The 15,964-nt window shown below is 48.1% G+C and overlaps 1 protein-coding gene across 6 annotated transcripts in view; it reads left to right on the forward strand.

Annotated features, from left to right (window-relative positions):
• Positions 1 to 15,964, forward strand: part of LOC101072632 (SH3 and multiple ankyrin repeat domains protein 2) — a 76,058-nt gene that overhangs the window by 9,653 nt on the left and 50,441 nt on the right. For 5 of the 6 annotated variants that reach the window (XM_029846004.1, XM_029846008.1, XM_029846005.1 and 2 more), the window contains 7 exons: positions 7,344 to 7,562; positions 10,058 to 10,261; positions 10,414 to 10,485; positions 12,145 to 12,253; positions 14,005 to 14,156; positions 14,242 to 14,409; positions 15,271 to 15,387. In XM_029846004.1, the coding sequence (XP_029701864.1) occupies positions 7,344 to 7,562; positions 10,058 to 10,261; positions 10,414 to 10,485; positions 12,145 to 12,253; positions 14,005 to 14,156; positions 14,242 to 14,409; positions 15,271 to 15,387 (1,041 nt within the window). Of the gene's footprint in view, positions 1 to 4,262; positions 4,433 to 4,585; positions 4,672 to 7,343; positions 7,563 to 10,057; positions 10,262 to 10,413; positions 10,486 to 12,144; positions 12,254 to 14,004; positions 14,157 to 14,241; positions 14,410 to 15,270; positions 15,388 to 15,964 lie in introns of all 6 variants that reach the window. The other variant, XM_029846006.1, reaches the window with a different exon arrangement.

A 15,964-nucleotide genomic window follows, 5' to 3' on the forward strand; every position in this document is an offset into this window, starting at 1 on the left:
CAGCATTGGATAGAGGGGTCTTTACATATAAAATAAAATTAAAGGAGCAGATCCCAGTGAGGAGCAGATCCCAGTGAGGAACAGATCCCAGTGAGGAACAGATCCCAGTGAGGAGCATATCCCAGTGAGGAGCAGATCCCAGTGAGGAACAGATCCCAGTGAGGAACAGATCCCAGTGAGGAGCAGATCCCAGTGAGGAACAGATCCCAGTGAGGAGCAGATCTCAGAGCATAATCTGTTTGTTTCAGACCAGTTTCAGTTTCCTCTGTTTGCTTATTTTATTCACTTGGATCCACACCTGCTCCTCCTGTTTAGGTGTTCACTTCAACCCTAAAGTGCTGTCAGGTTCCTTCTATTGCTGGAGGTTCTGTGATGGATCGGAGCTGCTCGGGTGTCAATACCTGTCAGGTGGAGATGAATGGTGTCATCAGTGGTTGGACGCTGTTTGTAGCGTGGTAGTTTGGAAGCTAGCCGGTCTGACCTAAATGAAGAACCATCTCGCCTAGTTCACTCGAGTGTTTTTCTGGATGAATTATGTCCAGCAGTGTCTTCCAGATGTTCCTTAAATCGATCGACTTCTTAGAAGCTAAAAAGCTGATGGAAGATTCTTGGTTGGGTCTTTTTAGGCGCAAATTTCCTCCTCTTTGTTTGGTTGAGTCACCAAAAAAGAAGTAGTTTAGATTCATATCCAGGGAAAGAGGCTTGAAGCGACAACTATTGGTGACAATAATCAGAACCGCATAGACAAAGCTCACATTTGTGGTTCATTCTGAACAGTGGCTTAGTTACAGGGAAACAATTGATTATTTTCTTCGTTTATAATTAGAGTTGAGTTTGGTCGAAGGTTGATGTCCATCAGCAACTGAGGTTGTTGTCCTGTTTGGCTGCTTCGTTACAAAAGAAAGGCAGAATAAGCAGTTAATGATGTTTTATTTTCTTCTTGTTGATTAACGTCATTGGTCCTTTTCACATGTAAGTTCTTCTAAAGATCTGAATATTGCTGGATGAGTCCTCACATTTCGTCCGTGTGACATGGCTAAATGTGTTGGCCACGCCCCCTCGGAGCCTTGGGCCATCCTGCCTTTACCGATGAAGATAAGCCCTCCCCCAAATTTAGCCGAATAAATCGACATAACTCCGCCTCAGAATGTCTTACAGAGCCAAAAATGCGTTTGTTAAATGTTTTTAAGCCTGTGCATCCTCAAAATCATCAGCTTGGAAACATTTATTAAATCAATTAATCAGCATGTAAAATGAGCTGTCGTGCCAAGAAGCCTGCTCACTTCTAGCATCGAGTGGTTAAATTCAGCGGAGGGAATCTTTGCAAACTGGAAGAAAAGCCTAACCTCAAACTCATCATTTCTCCTACCCCCTTACTCCAATCTCTGAAAAATTCACCGATTTGAAGCCTCTTGGTTCTAATGAGCGCGTGAGTAGTAATGCGACAGTGCTCGAGGCCTCTAAGTGGTTGCCATGGTGTAGGGAGTTGTGGCCTTCAGGAGGGGGCGCAGAAAGCAGGAGCTCATTCGCATCAACGTGACAGAACCCAAAACAGCTCCTTCCATTTTAGTGACTTGCTGTATGTCTCAACTGAGAGAATTTTCTTGTGCAAAAGTAAGACAAAAGTGAGGCCTCACAGTATTTCTGCTCTTCCAAGCAGCCGTCAGTGAATTCAACGCTGCTGCTGCGTGTTTAAGTCGTCGTGGGTTCCAGCTCCAGTTTAAACTGTCAACAACAGGAATATTTCATGTGCACATCTGAATAATTACGCAGGATGAGTGAGCCACTCACCCTTTACTGACGCATTGCTGCAGCCTAAAATTAACAGCGAGAGGTCCATTACCCTGCCGTAAGACCCTCATCGTGTTAATGCGGAGCTCATAAACGTTCAGGCCGGGGGTGGGGGGCTGTGAGTCAGCGGGGGTTTGATAATAGAGTGGGCAGGTGGGAACTGAACCAGAAGCAACCATGTAAAGAGATGCAGAACAGCAACCAGGCAAAGACGGAGCAGCAGATCTGCTCGAAGGGCTGCAGGTTCGTTTTTAAGCTATGCTAAAGCCAACGGAGACGGCAGAGCAGAGCTGCTGGTGCTGATGGTGCTGGTCTCTCTGAAATCTGGAACCTCGTGTGAACTGGCTGGTGGCTGCCTGACCTCTGGGTCAAACAAAACTGTCTCCACCCATACGAGGCCTGGTGGTCACTCGCCTGGTGCAATGTGCATGCAAGCCACAGCGGTGTCACTCTGAGGGCAGCAGGAAGCCACACCCTCTTCACGAGAACGGATGCAGCATTGTTAGAGTTCACTTAATGTCAGGTGTCCAATCCTGGTCCTGGAGGGCTGCAGTCCAGTCGGGTTTTCAGTTTCTACCAGTCAGAACATGCATCAAGGAAAGAAGGACCACAGGTGGCTGGTAGGATAAAAAACCTGGTTGGGAGTCAAGGAATGGATTTAGACATGCCTGGTCCAACAGGTCATCTGGGTCGGATGTTACTCATCATTTCTTTACCGAGGGACAGAAGCAGCATTTACATGTTCAGCTCAGCTGTTTCACAGGATCCAAACCCTCATTGTCCAAATTCAGCCATGGCGCTAATCCACTACAGGTGTCCGACACCAGAGTCTGAACTTATCCTCCTTTAATTCACAAATATCCTGACAAAAAGCCACATAAAGAAGAAAACATCTGCATGCACGACTCTGCTGCTGTCGGCCTCATCACTGATGGGGACGACACGGAGTACAGGGAACTTATTCAGGACTTTGTGGACTGGAGCCTGCGGAACAACCTCCAGATCAACGCTGGCTAAACCAAGGAGCTGGTGGTGGACTTCCGCAGGCGTAACAACCTCCCGCCTGCACCAGTGAACATCCTGGGAACGGATGTTGACGTGGTGGAGTCCTACAGGTACCTGGGTGTTCACCTAAAGAATAACCTGGACTGGACACACAACACAGACGCCCTTGTCAAGAAGGGCAATAGCAGACTGTTCCTGCTCAGGAGGCTGAGGTCTTTTGGAGTGCAGGGTCCCTCCTGAGGACTTTCTATGACTCTGTGGTGGGATCAGCCATCTTCTACGGGATAGTCTGCTGGTCCAGTAGCATCACAGACAGGGACAGGAAGAGGATGGACAGACTGGTGAGGAGGGCCAGCTCTGTCCTCGGATGTCCCCTGGACAGGGACAGGGGGAGGATGGACAGACTGGTGAGGAGGGCCAGCTCTGTCCTGGGATGGGAGGATGATGGCTAAGCTGTCATCCATGTTGAACAACACGTCCACCCCCTACAGGACACCCTGGCAGCACTAGGCAGCTCCTTCAGTGAACGGCTGCTCCACCCTCGCTGTGCGAAGGAGAGGTATCGCAGATCTTTCCTGCCGGCTGCTGTCAGACTGCACAATAAACATAACACCCGCTAGCACAATCTGAATATTATATATTCTGATATGTATATTGTATCCACCCTCTGTACTATGTACAGGTATACAGGGGCCGAGTATCCATTTATCTGGATTATTGTAAATATACATCCTCTTTGTATATTCCAAATTCTATTCTATTCTATTTTATCTTATTTTTCTCTGCGTGCTCTTGCTGTTGTTGCGCTGTAAATTTCCCCGTGTGGGACAATAAAGGACCTGAATCTGAATCTGAATGATGTCATCAAACGCGATGAGGCAGGTTTAAACTGCCATCAGCGAAGGTATTCCATGTATACGTTCAAACACTCCTGTCCGTACACACTCACTGTACACACTCACGCCCACGTGCCTGCGCTACTGTGGAGACTTTCAAGCACACGGGTTTGCTTAGAGTCCCTGTGGCATCAGAAACCTCCTCCTGAATATTCAGTAGGCGGTTCAAGGAGCCCCACATGTTTTAGCATCAGGCAAAACTGGGCCGCGAGTGTATAATTGAACAATGCCATTAAAATGTAAAGTCCAAAGGCTTTCCCTATTTGGCTACATTAAAGAATAATAAAACAGAGCTACCTTTAAACAAGAATCAGTGAAGCCGGGAACGCAGCACGTGAGCGGGCGAGCGGCGCTTTTCTCTGCATCGGTGTGTTTGTACCACAGCATCAGAAGGCCATTAAAGGCACCTATTGTGTAACTTGCCTTCAGTAGAAGCCTCACGGAGCCGAGACCTCTTCTGCGCTGAGGGATAATTGCATGTACATTTGTAGTAATGGACTGGTGGACGCGCCATTACCGCCACAGCTGTTCTTCTTTCACTTCTAAGTGACTGTTATTATCAATTCACAGGAAAGGTGGAAGAAGAATGTTTAAATCTCAGCAGCCAAAACACACAAACCATCGGAGGATTGCGAACGAATGACTGTGGAGAGGACGAGAGCAGGCCGGTGCTATCAGGGACCATCACACTTCACACGTGTTGCGGGTCCAAAGCTCATCCGGTTCCTCCAACCGTAGCTGTAAGATGAAGGCAACGTTGGTTTTCCTCACTCAGCCTGACCGAGATTCATCAGATTATTACGAGTTCATCAGATTTCAGGACAAACACTAAAATCCTGAGTCAGTGTTGCCAGTGCCAGTAAAAAATCTGCCTAATTTATTTTTGTTGCCAGTTCAAACAGGAACCATGTGAGAGGAAGAGCCACCGCGGAGAGGATGATGATAAAGAGGAAGAGGAGAATCGTGTGGCTTTTCAGACGTGCGTCCTTTTATTTTATTTATTTAAATCTCAGGATCACCTTTGACAGAAAACCTACAGATTTAGATGAGGTCAAAGGTCACGCTCTTCACGCATCGCTCGTTCTTTCCTCCGCTTTCCTGCTCACTTTCACAAACAAGCGCTCGTGTTTGCTTCTGACCGCAGCCGGCCATCTGTACACTCGTTTATCTCTGGTGTCTTTCTGGGGATGAGAGAGACGGAGAGGCGAAGAGACAGGGACAGAGATGGGGAGGGAGAGGGGGAGGAAGGTGAGAAACAAATATGAGGTTTGTGATCACTGTGATCAGGTTCTTCGGGTCAGGATTGAGGAATGATGGTGACGACGGATGGATGGAGAGGAAAACTATACATTTATCACACACATACAATTTAAATGTTCTGATATTGGGGGTGTATCTTGTATCTTTCTGAAAGAAACCAGGTGAGGCCTCCAAAGACGGCATCACAGCAGATCATATCTGACCTGATAGAATTGTAATATCTGTTATAAGAAAATGGTCTGAAACAGAAATGGCTCTGATTCCTGAGTCTCTTCCTCCAGTCTCATATTTACGTTGGTGAAAATCAGGTCGCTCCTGCGAGCGCCACAAATGTCACAATCAGCCTGGCTGATTATCAGGTTGTTGTTGGGTGGAATAATGAAGTGCTGAAGGTTTAATAAGGCCTCTGTTTACCGCTGCGGCACCCCACGTCCCACGCCCCTGGTGATCAATCACCGCACGTCCAACTAATTAAAAAGTCTTCATTATAGGGCTCATTAAAAATGGATTAGATGATATTTTCCTTCCTCGTGGGTATCATGTCAGATCCCAGGGGCTTTTCATGGTTCCCGCGGGTGAGAGGTGAGAACAATCAACACTGTTCAAACTTCAGACAGATGGTTTTTTTTCTCTGTCGTTCTGAATCTGCAGCAAACTCAAATTTAAAAAATTATGAATAAAAACATCCAACTGTGTTTGAGCAAAGGTCCCCTTCAGCTATGGGCTTCGGAGGAGGGTAACTTCTACATGTGCACAGTAGCGAGGAGCTTTGTAGTCAGAAGCACCAGTCAAGCAGCAGCTGCCCCAACAGGAAGGCTCACGTCCAGTCAAACCTCACAGGAGGTCTTTGTGCACCCTTTAACACCAGCAGCTCTCTGCTAGTTAAAGGGTGTCCAGCTGAAGCGTTTCACTTCAACTGGGAGTTCTGAGGATATAACTGAGGCATTTCCAGTAAAAGACCATTACATAGACCGTTGCTAAGTGATGGCTCTTTAACCCTTTGACCCTGCTTCTGGGGTTAAAAGCCTGCAGAAATGTTTCTGTTGATTGTGTTTGGCTTCCTCAAAGGCCGGTTTTCTGGAATAGATGTTTTTACCTTGTCAACAAGGAAAGAAAAGAACCCTAAATGTGACCTTCCTCTCCAGTCCAAACACCCCCTCCCCCATCACCATGGTGGATTATTATTTATGGTTAAATTACTATTTTGTGTGTGAGCTTTGGTTGTTTTAAATGATCTGGTGGATGGATGAACATATGCAAGGATAGAATGATGGATGGATGGATGGATGGATGGATGGATGGATGGATGGATGGATGGATGGATGATGGATGGATGGATGGATGGATGGATGGATGGATGGATGGATGATGGATGGATGGATGGATGGATGGATGGATGGCTTGATTGACAGCTGTGACTGACAACGTCAGACAGGTGTGACACTCAGGTTCAGGTGTAAAGCAGCGTTACTCTGACGTTTCAGCTCCTTTTTATCAGTGCTGAACGAGGTCAGAAGGTGGCGCCAGACTCAGAAGTTACCATTTGAGGCTCCCAGCCGACAGGTGAAGAAGTCAAACTTTAACATTTACCAGAAGCTCCAGCCTGGCGTGAGCAGGCCTGAGCAGAGGAAGTGTGAGTGCTCTCGTGATGGCCTGTGTGCTCCACAGATGTGTTCATCTGGGCTGTAAATGTCAGCACTGACCCGAAGTCGTGATTCCACCTCTCCACAGTTCAGCCTGTCACACGAGGACGCTGCAGCGCCGTGTTTCGGTGTCACGGTTAACCTTTGCCACTCGCTCGTTACGCCGATGCCAGAGAATCATTTTGGATCAGAAAGTCTGTCTCATCCTCATTCATGTTCCTCCCACCTCGGATCATAGCTCAGAGAGCGCGTCCACATCTGAGGAGGTTTCAGAAACAGCGGATTTTCACAAGATGCTACGAATGTTGCCGATATTCCAATACCCCCCAGGTTGGGGGTAGAGCCAACAATAGTTGGCAGTTTCTCCTCAGAGCTGTGCAGAGCTCCTCAGAGCTCCTCCTGGTCCCTCTCAAATACGATAGATTCAGGGAGCAGTTGTACAGCGTGGAATTTAGGTCAAACCTACAGGTGACATTCTTCGGGCCCCTCACAGGTCCGTGGAGGCCAGCAGTGACTGATGAGCTGCTACATCTATTTTCTGATCCGTAAATAATCAGTCATGCCTCCTCGCCCTCTTCCTGCTGTCACTGGAAGCAGGAGGTCAGCTCACGTGCTTTTCCCTGCAGGACGTGAGCCGAGAAGGATAAGCTAACAAGCTAGCAAGTGGCTGAGGATTGGGGCTGTTCTCTGAGGTGAATTTTTACTCTCACTAATCCGTCTTTTCCGCTCTTTGTCTTGGCTGAACTAGTCTGGCCTGCTGGCGATGCCCCGGAGCCCCACCTCCAGCGAGGATGAGATGGCCCAGAGCTTCTCCGACTACTCTGACGACTGCGCCTCTGACAGCTCCCGCGAAGAGACTATTTATGAAACCATAAAGGCCACGGCCGAGCCGTCGCAGAGCCGCATGGACGACATTCACATCAACTCGCTGGTCGTCCGCGTCCTCATCCCTGACCTGCAGCAGACGGTGAATATGCCTACATGTCTCATCCAGAAAAACACCTGGGTGGAAAGAGCATGGAGATGACCACGGTTATTTCAGCTGTTTCAGGAGGTCAGGGACAAAAACAGCCTACGGTGCGGCGCACGTACAGGAAGTGATCAGGATGTGTTTGTTAAAATGTTGATCTGTAAATCTACCATGTTAAAGTAAAATGTGTCATTTATTGAACTTTGGCCTGTTAAATCAGCTCCTACCTCCTCTGATCCCAGCATCAACGTTCGCAGTGCACACAATATTTTTTATTGCTACACCACCATCATACAATTATAACCTGTAGGTTTCTCCTCCCGCTCCCAGTTTAATCAGTTCATTTACCCTCTCTACCCCAGTAAAAACTGTGGTTAATACAGCAGGTTTTAGCTGGTGCCACAGTCAAATTATTCTGCCAGCAGCAGGCTAGTGATACTCTATTCTCAGATAGTAATAATAATAGATTGATGCTAGCTGGTGAAAAATATCTTAATTTATGAAATGACACCGTGTAAAAGCAAAAGCGTTATGATGTCAGATAGTGTCACGACTATCATCAGTGGCGTGACGGAGCTCCAGATGGTCCGAAAGGATGTGGACTGAAGGCTGGAAGTGGAGAGGCCCTCCAGCAGAGCTTCTCCTCCTCTTTTCCATCCTGCTTGGCTGTGACAGAGAAAAGCTCTGAATAAGTGCGAAGGTCTCTGGGGCGGCTCATCAAACGGCTGTCAGCCCACCGGCAGCTGCGGTCGGCCACCGCTGCCATTTGATGATAAAGCTGCCGCTATCGGCGGACGTCGGCTTCGGTGCAGAGGCTGCAGCTGTGCAGGACCAATAATCCAGCTAACATTCATATTGAAGGTCATTGAACCCTCCAGAACATTCCCGTCCAAATCAATATGCTTCGTCTGTGAAAGGCCGATTTCCTCTCCAGCAGTGGAGCGGTAAATGGCTCCCGCTCATATTTGAGCTCCTAACGCTGCCGCTGCATCTTAAAACTTGGTACAAAGATTAGTAAACAAGTTTAAATTCCGATTTTTTGAGGGAGCCAAAACTTCCTTCCCAGCTAGGAGGAGCAGGGGGTGGGGCTTAGCTGATTATCGGGTGGGAGACAGCCAATTAGAGTACAGTGTGTATGAAGGGGGTGTGGTCACACGTTACGTTGCGTCAGGCACTACTAAAATTAAACTGAACTAAAATGCTACTAAATTCAAATGAAAAAGAACCTTCAAAACAAAGAAAGAATTGTGAAATATCATGAAGAAGAGACACAGAAGCAGCAAACAGATCAAACATAGATGAGGGGAAGCTTCCCGTTTCTTATGAAGCTCACAGACATCTGACAGCTGTGTGGATTCGTATTAAACGTGCACACATGCATGAAGCATTAATGTGTTTGACGGTCCTGCAGCTACACACCAGGTCAGCACATGCACGTTATTAATGTACATGTGGGTGCTTATGTTCATATGTGCACTGAAATCTGTCCTGTGTGTAAACATACACGTTTTCACATTCATTATGAACACATGACTGAGTCACATGGCCATTTGGAAATAATGCCAAATGTGAAAATGCATGTGTGTGCGTGTGTGTGTGTGTGTGTGTGTGTTCTCATTTTGATTGGCTGCGAAGTATCTTTACCATATCCTGATTAGTTTGCTAGACTTAGGTCAAAGGTCACTTTGAAAGATAAGTGACTGGATGGGGAGACGATCATCTGACTTACATAAAAACAAAATACGCACACAGGTGCGTGTACACACACACGCACACACGCGCGCGCACACACACACACACACACACACCAATTATCACTCACCGGGTAGTGAAAGCTAAAGTGTTTTTACAAAACTTCTAAAGTGGAAAGTTCAGCTCCTAAAGTGGTTAAAACACTGGAGTCATGGGAGCCCTGGCGTTTATCCCCCGTGCGCTCCGTGCGCTCCATGTTTAAGCTAAGCTGAGGACTGAGGCGGCAGCAGTAATGGCAGCAGATGGAAATGGATGTCCTGATAAATGAAAGAGGCCATTTTGTCCAATAGTCCCTGCCAGCTGCCAAACATCCGCTTCTGTCCGCGGCACCTTTGGCCCTGCACGGCAATTCCACGCCAGACTGGGATTACTGGGCCACAGTTCACAGACCTCTCATCGTGCAGTGCTGCTATCAGTGGCTGAGCACCCGCAGACTCTCTGAACACCCATAATCCTCTCTGATTGTGACCAGGCATTGTGTGATTCTCTCTGACGAAAAACTGGAGCGCCGGTACGGGTCGGGTCAGTATCGACCCCTGCTGGGAGGGCCAGCGCTCGTCACCACAGAGCTAACAAAGCTAACAATGAAACAATAATCCGAGCCTGGCGCTTCCGTGCCTTACAGTTTATTTCCAACTGTCAATCACAGTCTGGACCAGGTCCAGCTGCTGGTCACACCACGTCAGGTTGGTGGATTTTTCATCAGTTTTCATCTGTTTCTCACATGGTTCCGCCACCAGAAATGCATGCGCTTCAACCCCGATGCGACAGTGTGGATCGCCAAGCAGCGGATCCTGTGCTCACTCAACCAGAGCCTGAAAGATGTCCTGAACTACGGGCTTTTCCAGCCTCCAAGCGATGGGGGGGAAGGCAAGTTCCTGGATGAAGAGCGCCTGCTGCGAGAGTATCCTCAGCCAATCAGCAAAGGCGTCCCCGCTTTGGAGGTGGGACGAATATTAGTCCTTGAGGTTGTAGCTCGTCTTAAGAAAAGCCTCAGGCTTTAAAAGAAAACACGCCCCCTGGTGGCCAATCTCAAATACGAGGGGTAACATGAAAAAAAATTCCAAAACAAGCTTAATCCTTTTTGTCTCTACAGTTCAGGTACAAGAGCAGAGTCTACAACCAGCCGAATGTGGAGGAGAAGCAAATCTCCAAACTTCACACAAAGGTGAGATCGCACAAATACACGCTATGCGAAGGCAACCTTCGCCAGTGTAAAACCAAGTATATGAACAAGAACATCACAGAGGTGGGAAGGGACTGTGCGAGTGTCGGGGGCGAGGGTGTTCAGGGTGATGATGGTTTCTGTGAAGAAACTGTTTTTTTAACACTAAAACAGGAGTAGTTACATCCTCCTAAACCTGTCGCCAGTTGGTCCTGAGCCTTTTCGGCTCCGAGACATATCAAGACAAATGAGTTGCTGTCCGGCAAATGTTCGAGATGATTGTTGCCGATTGTCTCTCTGATACCTGTGCTGCCATCAGGTGATCAGGCTCCGCCCACTGTGCTGCCTTTTTATTAGACAGGTGTGACCTTAATGGGAACCTCCTTTAAACTCACCCGCAGAGATGATGGTTTATCTCCTCTGCGTGTGTTAGCCTCGTTAGCAAATGTTCCATTATTAGTGTGTGGGATAGTGCACACACTGCTGGGAGGGTTTGTCCCGCCTCCCTCAGGCAGTAGACCACTCCCATTCCGGTCTCCTCCCACCCACGGGATGGAAGAAAGTCTGTCTGACTGTATCTTCCTGAAGCTCTGGGCTGCCGTCCCACAGCTAATCCTGTAGCTGAGCCAAAGCATAAGCGTGTCTGGCAGCTCTGCTGTGAAACAGTCTGACAGCCGCTCTCATTAAAGGAGAGAGGAGAGGAGGAAATAAGGAAAAATACATCCGGAACCCATTCATCTGCATGTGTAATAGATATGTGTCTTTTTATTGTAGCGAGGGGGGCGTATTCAGGTGTTTCAATGGTTAAAGCACCTGAAGGAGGCTGCCAAAGAGCAATTGGAAACTCTGGCGTAAACACACGCACACACTCGGTGAAGTGGGAGATTTTCTCTCCGTTTGCAGACTGAGGACTTTTTAAAAACTGATCCTTTGTTCCCCACAATCTGGTGCTCTGTGATTGGCTTTAGCTCACAGCGAGGCAGCCGCTCATCGTTGCCTTCTAATCTAAGACGCCGGCTGAGATTTTTGTTACTTTCCGCCGCCAGCGGACACACGAAGTCGTCCATTCATGTTGGATCTTCTTTTCTAAACCCCCCCAGAGTCAACCTGTCTGGAAATACAGGGTCCAGGTGGGGGTCACCAGGATCTGGATGGGAAAGAGCTTCCTCCATCCATTTTCTAGCACCTCCCCCTCAGTGGGGTTGCGGTGGGGAGGGGGTGTGACTTTCTCCTGCTTCACATCCCTCTTTTCTTCTGCTTCTGTGCTTCTTTTCCCACTTCTGTCTCATTTCCCTCCACTCCTTTGGGGAGCTGCTCTCTGATCTATTTTTGTGTCACGGCCTGGAAATAAAGCAGACGGGAACACAAACCGGCATCCAAAATGGCGCTCTGCTCCACACCACCATCATCCCAGCACCCCCCTGCACACACTCCGCCTCGCATCCCTCCATCCTTACCGGCGACGCCTCTCAGTCCCACACTGACTTCCAGAATACTTCCACTCTTCACCCACTCTCAGCTGTGTGTGACCCTCTCCACCTTCTTCTTTTCATCACCCTCTATTTCAGGCTTTTTACAGCTCCGTCCCGGCTCTCTCTCACACACCCACCACCATTTGTTCTAATGGCTCTTTTTTTTGCTTCTTTGTTTTTTTTTGCACAGGCCAATCTGAGGAAGTTCATGGACCTGATCCACCACAGTCAGGTGGAGAAAGTGTCAAAGCTGCTGGAGCGAGGCTTCGACCCCAACTACCACGACAGCGAGAGTGGTGGTAAGGCTCCAGCTGAACACCTTCCCAAACACGAAAGCTCCTTCCCAGTATGACCATCAAGAACTTTACTGGAAGTGACAACATCCTCCATCATTGTAAAGATACTCCTCTCCTGGTCGATACACAGGATGAGTCTATGAGCCTGTACTTACCAGCCGCATGCTCCAGGGGGCAGTGTGAGACATGATCGATTTATTTTGGGGAACGTCTGACAAAGCAGCAATTTGATGAAGATATGGATGAATTATTCCAGAGAACCGTGACTAATTAACAACACAACCACATTTAGTTAATCTCCTGTCACCCGCCAACCGATTTCAGAAAGTCCGTTTCAGGGTTGTGGATCTTGGGAAGCTCTGAGTTCTTGAAACACCCAGAGATGTGTGAAATGTGTTTCTAACTCCAGACAGAAAGAAAAGAGACGTGGGACAGGCTCGGGCGAGTGAGAATAATGGCAGAATCGCTGCAGCTCTTTACGTTCCCTCCCAAAGTAAAAGGATTACATGAATAAACAGCCTGAGTAAAACAAGACTGCAGAGGATGTTCTCAATCAGCCCACTTATTCCAAACTCTGTAGGCTTCAAAATAAGCCCTGTAACGCCACCAGAAAGCTTTTCATTGTCCGTCTGCCTTCACTTCTGGTCAGCATCCACGAGCCTCTGTTCCCTCATGCGGGATGCAGTTGGATCCAGCGGGCAGACGGACCATCCTGGAGCGTCACAGACGGGAGGAGTGGAGGTTCTGGAGTTTTAATGTGAACTGTGGTTCTTCTGTTAGAATCTTTGAAACGCAGCTAAAGAAATCCTCCGTCCTCAGCAGATCATTCAGAGGTTCTCAGCCGCTCCTGAGATGCATTAAAAGAGTCTGAAGCTGATGTTTGTTTTTGATGCTTATGACTTTGCTATGACGACCAGATACGTTAAGGCGGGGCTAGCTATGGTACTACCTTGTAGTGGAAAGAGAGTAGAGTAGGTACTTTATGTGGAAACATGCCATACAAGAATAAAATAATTAGAGTTAATAGACACATTTATGATAGTAAGTAAGATTAAAAATCCCACAATTCTTCATATTAAATGGTTCACGTGTTGGTGAATGACATCAGGCACTAAGTTTCCCAGTAAAGTGCTGAATGTTCCGTGAATGCAGCGCTGGCTGGGTTCCCTGGTCCTTTATTTAAAGCTCAGAGATATTAGGTATCCTGAGGTATCCTCTGAGATATTTTTCCCCATAACTATCAGCAACACAGCAGGTTTGGTTTCTGCTTCATTTTTCCTGAAATTAGGACAAATCACTCGTGTGTCTGAGTGTTTTGTTGTGATTCGCCTCATTTGGATGCATCTAATAATGCCATCATCAGTGTTATTGACCTCCTTTTATTGGGTCACATTAGCACGGAGGACCTAACAGCGATCTGAATGATGCATTCTTCCAGTTTTAGCAGGGCCAGCGCTCCTGAGGTGAAAACTCTTGAGATAAAAACAACAAAAGCCCATGTAGAAAAAACAGAAATAACCTTAAAATGAGGCGCAGCCTTCCTCTAATATTGAATAAAATATCCTATTCAGAGATGTGAATTAAAATAAAGACACCTCAAAGACATGGACATTGGTCGATTCCCATCCAGTGACCAGAGGCAGAGTTCCGATACTGATGGGCACCAGAAAAGTGGACTTTCCCCAGATGGGCGGGGCTAAAGTGGCACGGCTTAGATTAGCAGAAATAGCACGTTGTGTGTTTGACATTTGCAGAAAGCCCGCTGACGTTTGCAGCTCACCTGGACAACATGGTGGAGATCATCAAGGTCCTGAAGAGCGGAGGAGCCCACCTGGACTTCAGGGCCAAAGACGGGTTGACGGCTCTCCACAAAGCAGCTCGCTCCAAGAACCTGGTCTCCCTCACGGTAGCTGACGCTGCATCTACATATGCTATAAAACAAACATAAACATGTAAGCGCAGCGGCTTAATCTGGGACTGTGTCCCGTCAGACCCTGCTGGAGCTGGGAGCCTCGCCGGACTACAAAGACAGTCGTGGTCTGACTCCGCTGTATCACAGCGTGATGGCGGGGGGCGACCCCGGCTGCTGTGAGCTCCTCCTGAAACACCAGGCTGTCGTCTGCTGCCAGGACGAGAACGGCTGGCACGAGGTTCACCAGGTAAACACGCACGTGGCACGGGTAAAGACACACATTTATCACCTAAACACACAGTTTGAGCAGGTAAATACACACACACTTGTACATGCAAACAGCCAAATTCACAGGTAAACACACACATTTATCAGACAAACACGCACTTTCACAGGTAAACGCACACCTGCACTGGGGAACACTGAAACAAAGGGGGCTTCTGGCTCTTGCAACAACTGCTCCTTGGAAATGATCACAATGACGGGAAGCTTTTCCCATCTGTGAGCGTCTGTCGGTGCAGCTGGAAGCCATTTCAGGAGAGCGTGCCTACACCAGTAGCGCGCGCACACACACACACACACACACACACACACATTGGGTGTGTGTTCAGCCATCAGCTTTATCAGATTGCTTGTATCTCTCTCCCTGTCGGGTTTGTCCCGTTTGAGACCAGATACGGATCAGCTGTCAGGCAGGACAGGGAAACATAATGGCTGCTGCTGCTGCTTTACAGCTGAAGCTTTCAGAAAATCCTGGAGTTTTCTGGACTCCTGCAGCTCCTTGATGGCTTATATAACTCAAACCGATGACATTTGCTGTCTTTTTTAGGGGGTGGTTGGTTCCACAATCCAGAAATTCATATGATTGTGGGCCAGTGGGTTCATGAAAGTTCTGATGAGCCTCTGATTGAATTTGTCACACAGCTTTTTTTTCTTCTTTACTAATCTTCAGCGCTGTGCACGTTCGTGCGCTGTCACCAGGGTTCAAACTGAGGCCTCGTCTTTATCTCTGCAGCACACTGACGTCTGCTGTTAGAGGGTGGTACTGCATTTACTAACCTCTAACGCGCGCGCGCGTGTGTGTGGGTGTGTGTGTGTGTGTGTGCAGGCGTGCCGTCATGGCCACGTGCAGCACCTGGAGCATCTGCTGTTCTACGGAGCAGACATGAGCGCTCAGAACGCATCGGGGAACACGGCGCTTCACATCTGTGCGCTGTACAACCAGGTGAGCGTCTCCAGATTATCTGGATTATGGTTAATCTTCCTGTTATTTTGTGTTCTCTACAGTGTGATGACACCAAAACAATAGACCCAACAGGGATTGTTCGTGAAATGTCATGTGAGCCACTCGAGCAACACTCGAGACATTCAACTACCCCCCCCCCCCCCCCCCCCACCCCCTCGAGAAAAAGTGGTCCTATACCTGCACCAACAGATTCCACCCTGTCAGAGTTCTTCAGCACAGACCTCCTCAAACTGGGATGGCTGGTTCATCAGCTAATCTGAGCTCTTTAGAGCCGTCCCAGTTTAGCTGTAAGACCAGTAAACGCTTCAGTTCCTCTGCTCGTTCATACTGGTTTGATATCAGAGATGATATTTAACCCAGTAATTGTTGCTAGTGTGTAGCGGCGTCGTTCCCATGGGAGGAGTTACTTAAATGTCTTGGTTTTTCTGTTGTGGTGTTGCTCATGTTTGAGGCTGGGGGGGACTGTTAGAATCCCAGGGGACGAACTACGGAGTCAGATTCGAATTAGTATTTAAACTGGTGACGCTTCAGCGACAAACGGAGCTTCAGGTGCTGA

The sequence above is a fragment of the Takifugu rubripes genome, chromosome 13 (assembly GCF_901000725.2).
Source record: "Takifugu rubripes chromosome 13, fTakRub1.2, whole genome shotgun sequence".
Taxonomy (NCBI): Eukaryota; Metazoa; Chordata; class Actinopteri; order Tetraodontiformes; family Tetraodontidae; genus Takifugu; species Takifugu rubripes.